Raw genomic sequence first — 9,055 nt, 5'->3', positions numbered from 1 at the left:
TAAGAATTAATTTGCCAAAAAAAAAATTAAAGTTTAAAGACTAATATTGTTTAAGAAACTATTGTAATAGCCTAAAATAAATAAATAAAAAGTAGAAACACCACTTTAGGCTTCGCCGAAGGAAAAGGCCAGAGGAAGAGCATATAATCTTATTTTAGGACAAAATGTAGTCAAGGGTAACAGGATCTTGCTTTGCTATTATTGCTGATCAATTACATCAAAAAAAAAAAAAAACTATTGATAATTTCTCCATTCCATTCCAACGGTGCACGTACATAAAAAAGTTTTCACCTTTTGAAAATGTCAAAACCAAAAATATGAACGACACTATTAGTCCACCACCTATCCCTTATTCATAGTTTCTAAATTTATCTCCCAATTTTCTAAATAAAGCACAACCTTAATTTGTTGCTTAATTAGCATATATATCAGATGCAGTTGGCCACAAATAATAAAACAATATTAAACAGACAAAAAAAAAAACATGTTGAACGCAATGGTTTGTGTGTTCTAGTAATTAATGTTGCTCTAACAAATATTATAATTATAGATATAATAAACTCCATTTTTTTTAATTAGCTAGGTTTCTAATAAGATCTTTCTATTTATCTTTATTTGTAAGAAGCTGATTTTGATGGAGATTACTAAACGACAATGGAGAATGGTAGAATTTTTCTACCCAATTTTGCTATCATCAGTTTTGATTTTGAATTATGGTACTATTATGGCTACAGCAGCAGGTGAAGGAAAAACAAGTGGTGGTGGTGGCGGGAAAAAGACTTACATTGTGTATGTGAAAAGACCAGATAATATGCAACCTCTTTCATCAGGACGCAACCCTTTAGATCCATATTATCAAACATTTTTACCTTCTACTATTTCTACAATGAGCACAGACGGCGGCGAAAGTAGTGGTGGCGCCGTTTTCCATGGCTTTGGCAGCGGTGGTGGAGTGGGGTCCGGGGGCACGGACCAGCGCATGGTTCACACGTACCACACTGTGGCCACCGGCTTCGCAGCCACTTTGACGGAGGAGGAAGCTAAGCAAGTGGCTTCTAAAGACGGTGTCATCTCAGCCGCACCGGAAAAAGTCTACTCTTTGCACACCACTAGGAGTCCTGACTTTTTGGGATTGCGCCAAGGGCTGGGATTGTGGGACACGGCTAAGTTGGGAGCGGGTATCACGATCGGTGTTCTTGACACCGGAATAAAGCCGGACCATCCTTCTTTCGGTGACGAAGGGATGCTTCCTCCGCCGCTAAAATGGAAAGGCAGGTGCCATTTTCCCGGTCGTCACGTCTGCAACAAGAAGTTGATCGGAGCTATGAATTTGGTGAGCGATGACTCAACAGGAAAGCGTTTAGCAGTGGCTCCTTCAGACGATGAAGGACACGGCACGCACACGGCGAGTACGGCTGCCGGAAACTTTGTTAAGGGAGCAAACGTGTTTGGAAACGCTAACGGAACGGCGGCAGGAATGGCTCCGCGTGCGCACGTGGCGGCTTATAAAGTGTGCGGAGTGGAGGGTTGTAAAGAGAGTGACATTTTGGCCGGGATAGAAGCCGCCATAAACGACGGCGTTGATGTTCTCTCAATGTCAATCGGTGGAGGAGATGTTGAACCTTTCCACGCTAACGCCGTAGCCATCGGTTCTTTCTCAGCTATCCGAAAGGGTGTTTTCGTCAGTGTCTCTGCTGGTAATTCCGGCCCCGATCATTACACATTGTCAAACGAAGCTCCTTGGCTTCTCACTGTCGGAGCCTCAACAATCGACCGGAAATTCAAAGCCTCGGTTAAAATCGGTAACGGAGAGTCGTTAGAAGGACAGTCATTAAATCAACCGAAGTCATTAAACTCGGCAGCTATGGTACCGTTAGTTTACGGGGGATCAAGTAAAGTTAACGGATCAAATTTCTGCGACAACAATACGCTAACGAGCGACGTCGTTTCAGGAAAAATCGTGGCTTGTGACAGAGGTGGGATCCTGGGGAGAGTAATGAAAGGAGTGGAAGTAAAAAGAGCAGGAGGTGTAGGAATGATTTTAATGAATAGAAAACAGGATGGGGCAGTTACTTCAGCTGATGCTCACGTGCTACCAGCAACTCACGTGAGTTATGCTGAAGGTCAAAAACTGATGGCTTATATAAAGTCAACAACTTCACCAACAGCTTCCATTTTGTTTGAGGGAACAGTGATTGGAGATAAAAATGCACCAGCCGTTGCTGCTTTCTCATCGAGAGGTCCCAGCAAAACTAGTGCTGGTATTCTGAAACCGGATATAATAGGCCCTGGTGTTGATATTTTGGCTGCTTGGCCAACCTCTATTGACAATTCAAGTGCAGTTGTTACGTTTAACACTGCTTCTGGTACTTCTATGTCTTGCCCTCATCTTAGTGGAGTTGCTGCTTTGCTTAAAAGTGCTCACCCCGAGTGGTCTCCGGCCGCCGTTAAGTCCGCCATGATGACAACTGCATACGGCATCAACACTGGGGGAAAACCCATCCCTGACTCAACCGTAAGTACTACAAAAAAACAAAAATATATACTACAAGTTTCTTTTACATATTACATCTCCTATAATATATAGGAATAATGCACAACACACAAACTACTAGTAAAAATAGATTTGTTTCTTTTTAATCTATAATATTTTTCACACAAATATATATATTTTTCTAAGGTGTTTGGCAAAAGTTATATATTTTGAAAAATAAATCTCTATCTAGCTAGACACATTTACTCTTACGTCATTTTACAAAAATTACATTATTGGAAAGCAAGTCTTAACATTGAACATATATAAAGTGCTTAATTTTTATTTTGTAATATCTCATTTAACAATGTTTGTCTTTTTATATATTTAGAATGCTCCGGCCGACGTGTTTGCGACGGGATCAGGCCACATAAATCCGGCATTAGCACAAAATCCAGGTCTAATTTACGACCTGACACCAGAAGATTACATACCATATCTTTGTGGACTAAACTACTCAGATGTACAAGTCTCAATCATTACTGACGAATTCGTTAAGTGCAAACAAATCAAACCCATTTTAGAAGCAGAACTCAATTACCCTTCTTTTGCTCTAACTATCGACCCTAAATCGTCTGCTCCTCAGACCTACACAAGAACAGTCACCAATGTTGGTGAGGCTAACTCTGTCTACACCTCCGTCGTTTTCGACCCAGAAGGAACTAAAATAACTGTCACCCCTAATAAGCTTACATTCACACAATTGAATCAGAAGCTTAAGTATACAATCACGGTTACTGCAACTGCTAATGCTGCTACTTCTAACAAGGATTTCTCTCAGGGATATTTGAGATGGGTTTCTGATCATAAACACGTTGTTAGAAGCCCAATTTCTGTTACTTTTTCGTCGTGAAATATTTGGAGATCAAGGGAAGGAGAAAAAAAATTCTCAAGATGATAAGTATTGATATATAATAATAATAATAATTGCAAAAATATATAGATTCTCCCATTTAAAGTTATTAATAAATTATTTGACGAGGTAGTTATATTCTAGAGAGGATACTTGTATTGGGTCGATGAAGAAATTTGCACCCAACTTATGTTTTTGAAAATCTTTCAATAATCTTTATATTGATATTTACATTTTATTATTATTATTATTATTTTATTAGCTTGTTAACACATCATCCATTCCTCTGGTAGAATGTGATGTAATAAGTAACTATGGTTTTATTTGTCATTTTTGATGAAATAAAGATTGCAAATTTGGTTGAGATTTCAATATTAAGTGTTTGTCCGTGTATTTGTATATGGATGGATTTTAATGGCCTGATAAACAATAAACTGGCATTACACATATCTTTTAAGTATTTTTTATAAATTACAATTACAATTTAAATTCATTATTATTACACAGATTCAAAAAAAAAATATTTTTTTTATTATCATTTATTTTACTCAATTCACATATTTGGAAAAAAAAATTATTTTTTTAAATAATAAAATAGAAATTATGTTTATGTTTCTTAAAAATTACTATTGTGATGCTATTATTTATTGTAGTTACTAAAAAAAACATATTTTTATTATTATTTTTGTAAAAAAAAAGTATAAGATATTTTTAAAAAAATTGAAAATTATTATAAAATTAAAAGTATTAGGATTAAATTAAAATTATGATTAAAAACCATTATAAATAATATTATATATTTTTTTTAATAAATAGTATTTAAATTAAATATTTTTAAATAAAACTATAAAAGATGATATTGTTGATTAAATAACATTAGAAAAAAAATTATATAACTAAAAATATACATAACCACTTTAAATTTACTAATTAAAATTGAGTTTGGTGATCATGGTTAAGTAAAAATATACATAACCACATTAAATATACATAACTAAAAATATAATGGCCTGACAAACAATAAACTCGCATTACACATATCCTTTAAGTATTTTTTTATAAATTACAATTTAAACTCATTACATATATTTAAAAAATATATTTTTTATTGTCGTTTATTTTACTCAATTTACATATCTTAAAAAAAATCTTTTTTTTCTAAATAATAAAATAGATATAATATTTATGTTTCTTAAAAATAACTATTGCGATGCTATTATTTATTGTAATTACTAACAAATATATTTTTATTATTATTTTTGTCAAAAAAAAAGTGTAAATATTTTTTAAAAAAATTAAAAATTATTATAAAATTAAAATTATATTACAATTAAATTATAATTATAATTAAAAACCAATCATAAATAATATTATGTTTTTTTATAAATAGTACTTAAATTAAATTAAATATTTTTTAATAAAAGATGATATTGTTCATTAAATAATATTAGAAAAAAATTAATTATATAACTAAAAATATACAATCAAAATAAAAATAAAAATTATAATTAAATATATGTGTATTACATATAATATTAACAGATGAATAAATATTTATGCAGATATAATATGCAGCATATTATATGCTGTAGATGTGATGTGATAAAATTCAAAACTCAAGGAACTTGATGTGGTGACTTATTGACCATCCAGTTAAAGTTAAGATTATTTGTATTAAATTTTTAATAAAATTAAAGTTGAGTTACGTTTTATAGGGAGAGATGATAGATATGTGTTGATCAAGAGAAAACTAAATAGAGAGATATAGAAAAGACAAAGAGCTAAGGAACCTACACGGTATATTTCTATTATTCACACTTATATAATTATTGTGGATATATGATATGTGAGGGAAAAGAATCAATAATATATCAACTATGTTTTCATAATGAAATAGTTCATGATTCCCTTCTTGGTGTCTCTGTCTTATATGGTTGTGATTATTACATAAAATAATTGCAAGCAGAACGGCACCTCGCAGTCGCAGGAAAATATAGAAATACATTATATAACACAAATGGACCATTAAAAAATTACAAAATATTACTCATTGTATCAAGGACAAACATCCCAAAAATTCATTTTATTCAGAAATTTATCGTAAGAAATCAAAGACAGTTCGCAATCAATGTGAAAATCAATACAAATACAACCCAAGTCCAAACCTTAAACTCCAAACTAATTGCTGTCTTAACATAAATTATATCGCTGCCTTGTTCCAACTGTAACAAAGTCTCATTCGATTTTTGTTTTGATAGTACTGATCTCCATAGGTTTCACCATGCATGCAGCCCCTTTATTATATATATAAATAACAATGAATATTGTTTGAAGATATACACTTCAAATTAACACTATAATTTGTAAAAAAATATGGAGATTAAACGACAATGGACGATGTTGGATCACTTTGTCTACCTTCTTCCTTTAATGTCAATTGTCGTTTTCAGTGGTTCAGCTGCTCTAGCTGAAGAAGAGACCTTAAACACATACATTGTTCACGTCAAAAAGCCACAACACTACGATCTATTTGATCATTCAACTAAGGATTTGAACACTTGGTACGACTCATTTTTACCATCTACAACTACTACTACTACAACCTCAAGCTCAAACCAGCACACACGTTTGGTTCACACATACCATAATGTTGCCACCGGGTTCGCAGCTAGATTGACGGCTGAGGAGGCCAAAGCCTTGGCAGCCAAAGACGACGTCCTTTCAGCTAAACCGCAACAAGTCTTTTCTTTACACACCACTCGTACTCCTACCTTTTTGGGACTTCGTCAAGGGTTAGGATTGTGGAAAGAGTCCAAATTAGGCCAAGGTGTCATTGTAGGGGTTCTTGACACTGGAATCTTCCCCAACCATCCTTCCTTCAGCGACGAAGGAGTCCCACCTCCACCACCAAAATGGAAAGGCACGTGCGAGTTTTCTAGCGGTGTGTGTAACAACAAACTGATTGGTGCTAAGAATTTTGTTACCGATCCAAAAACAGGGGTCGTTGAAAGCCAGCCTCCTTTTGATGAGGAAGGACATGGAACTCACACATCTAGTACAGCTACAGGGAACTTCGTCCCTGGAGCTAGTGTGTACGGAAATGCCAATGGCACAGCTGTTGGTATAGCGCCATACGCTCATTTGGCGATGTACAGAGTATGCAGTGAAGCAGGTTGTGCAGAATCTGACATTTTGGCTGCGCTTGATGCTGCTGTGGCTGATGGCGTCGATGTTCTTTCTCTCTCCCTTGGCGGTGGCTCAGCTCCTTTCTTTGCTGACTCTGTAGCTGTTGGTGCCTTCGCAGCCATCCGAAAAGGTATTTTTGTAAGCTGCTCGGCAGGGAACGAAGGTCCTGATTACTTCACTCTCTCGAACGAAGCTCCTTGGATTCTAACAGTCGGAGCTAGCACCATAGACCGAAAAATTAAAGCCAATGTGAAGCTCGGAAATGGAGAAGAACTCGAGGGAGAGTCTCTGTTCCAGCCAAAGGATTTCGACCAAACAAAATTGTTACCACTTGTCTACTCGGGAGCTAGTGGTAACGAGTCCGCTGCTTTTTGTGATGTGGGCTCACTTCAAAGTGAAGTTGTAGCAGGAAAAATTGTGGTTTGTGAAAGAGGTGGTGGCGTAGCGAGAATCGACAAAGGTGTAGAAGTGAAGAGAGCTGGCGGCGCTGCCATGATTCTGTTGAACCAAAAGCCAGATGGATTCACTACTTTAGCTGACGCTCATGTTCTTCCAGCTAGTAATGTTGCCTTCGTCTCTTCATTGAAGATTAAAGCTTATATAAACTCAACATTATCACCAATGGCTACAATCTTGTTTAAAGGAACTGTGATCGGAGATTTGCATGCTCCATCAGTGTCTTCATTCTCGTCGAGAGGCCCAAGTGGGGCCAGTCCTTCAATCTTGAAACCAGACATTGTAGGACCCGGTGTTAGTATCCTAGCTGCATGGCCGGTTTCGGTAGACAATAGTTCAACCGTACCGTTTAACATAATTTCAGGTACTTCTATGTCTTGCCCACATCTCAGTGGTATTGGAGCTTTGCTGAAGAGTTCTCACCCTGATTGGTCTCCGGCCGCCATTAAATCTGCCATTCTCACAACTGCCGACGTCAACAACATCGGTGGAAATCCCATTTTGGACGAAACGGTATTAATACTAGTATTTGATAGCATTTAAGTACTACAAATACTATAACTTATATAAACAACACTAGACATCTCAATTTTTATAAGAATTGTTTAGTGATAATGGATGAAACAATGGACAATGTACTTAATTAACACAATCAGTACTAAATCTACTTTTTATTGTAGTGATTAGTTAATTCAAGTTTACTAATTACAAAGTTCTTTCAATTAGGCTTCCTCAGCAGACATTTTCGCCACCGGGGCAGGCCATGTAAACCCCTCCAAGGCAAACAATCCAGGTCTTATATATGACATTGCACCAGAAGATTACATACCCTATCTTTGTGGATTGAACTATACAGACGATCAAGTCTCTCTCATCACCCAACAAGCAGTAAAATGCTCTCAAGTGACAAGTATACCAGAATATGAGCTGAACTATCCCACCATTTCCGTAATTCTTAGCCAATACCCTCTGAACTTTACAAGGATCGTGACTAATGTGGGTGAGCCTAACTCAACTTATACTGTAGAGTATGTTACACCGGCTGGAACTAAAATTAGCATCGACCCTCCAACACTTAGTTTCACAGAAGTGAACCAGAAGCTTGAATATTCTATTAGTATTTTCCCTGAAGACAAGCCTGGGATCATTGACAAGGGCTTTTCTCAAGGATATTTGAGATGGGTTTCTGCTAAGTACTCTGTTAGAAGCCAAATATCTATCATATTTGGGATTTGAATCTTTTTCTCTTTGTAGAAAACTAAGAATAGAATAACTGAGAAGCCCATTATAGGAGCTAGTCTAATAGAGTCATTACCTACCATTTATGTACTTAAGATTTGGTTTTGACCAAATAAGAAGTACCAGAAATGTTTTAGCGTTTATTTCTATAATTATTGGAAGTAATAAATAAATGAAAATGTTTGACGGCATTTTACATTTTAGTAATTGAAAATAATTACAATACTGCATATCTCCCACGATTAGCAAATCACAAAGGGCCTGAAAAAAAAAATCAAGTTATTTTAGATATTTTAACTTGTTTTACTTGAACATGAACTATTGAATTAGCCTATTAACATTTTTTTCGTAATGTTAACACAAGACTGATTAACTTCTCATGATTATATATAGTCTTATATTAATCAAAAAATATATATATATAGTCTTTTTTTTTTTTTTTGAATGAATATATATATAGTCTTAATCCTCCAAATATATCTAGTTTTAGTGTCTTCAAAGAGTTAATAACATTTTCCAGTTCCCTGTGTAGCACATCTAGAAATCAATCTTCAGTCCTCCTTTTCATGATAATATGATGCTATCAAGATAATAGCCTTAGGTTGTTTAGAGTGTAGTACCTTAAGATGTGACTATGGACTTCCAAAGCTCCAATGTTACAAAACAAAACAAGTTTATTTGTAGGAATAAACTAGCTAGAGAAGACAGCAAAGAAAGATTTACAATATGGTTGAAGAAAGTTAATAATATTCTTTTGACGAAGAGGGGAATTCAGCAATGCATCATAT

At 35.1% G+C, this 9,055-nt stretch overlaps 2 protein-coding genes across 2 annotated transcripts; both read left to right on the top strand.

Moving 5' to 3' along the window:
• Window positions 1–451: 451 nt before the first annotated feature.
• LOC115715977 (subtilisin-like protease) lies at window positions 452–3,755 on the top strand. The gene is made up of 2 exons (XM_030644655.2): window positions 452–2,515; window positions 2,865–3,755. Exons 1-2 carry the CDS (start codon window positions 635–637, stop codon window positions 3,384–3,386), a joined length of 2,403 nt encoding a protein of 800 aa, XP_030500515.2. The 5' UTR covers window positions 452–634; the 3' UTR covers window positions 3,387–3,755.
• Window positions 3,756–5,686: 1,931 nt separating this feature from the next.
• On the top strand, window positions 5,687–8,421 carry LOC115717950 (subtilisin-like protease 3). Its single transcript, XM_030646918.2, has 2 exons — window positions 5,687–7,541; window positions 7,755–8,421. Exons 1-2 carry the CDS (start codon window positions 5,760–5,762, stop codon window positions 8,262–8,264), a joined length of 2,292 nt encoding a protein of 763 aa, XP_030502778.2. The 5' UTR covers window positions 5,687–5,759; the 3' UTR covers window positions 8,265–8,421.
• The last annotated feature ends 634 nt before the right edge of the window (window positions 8,422–9,055 follow it).

The sequence above is a fragment of the Cannabis sativa genome, chromosome 5 (assembly GCF_029168945.1).
Source record: "Cannabis sativa cultivar Pink pepper isolate KNU-18-1 chromosome 5, ASM2916894v1, whole genome shotgun sequence".
In the NCBI taxonomy this organism is placed as follows: Eukaryota; Viridiplantae; Streptophyta; class Magnoliopsida; order Rosales; family Cannabaceae; genus Cannabis; species Cannabis sativa.
This window is presented reverse-complemented; position numbering and strand designations above follow the sequence as displayed.

Bases quoted from the DNA above. Each gene is read 5' to 3' on its own strand.
- LOC115715977 (XM_030644655.2), top strand. From the start codon at position 635: ATGGAGATTACTAAACGACAATGGAGAATGGTAGAATTTTTCTACCCA. The intron at 2,516-2,864 runs GTAAGTACTACA...TTATATATTTAG, and splicing joins AACCCATCCCTGACTCAACC to AATGCTCCGGCCGACGTGTT.
- LOC115717950 (XM_030646918.2), top strand. From the start codon at position 5,760: ATGGAGATTAAACGACAATGGACGATGTTGGATCACTTTGTCTACCTT. The intron at 7,542-7,754 runs GTATTAATACTA...TCTTTCAATTAG, and splicing joins ATCCCATTTTGGACGAAACG to GCTTCCTCAGCAGACATTTT.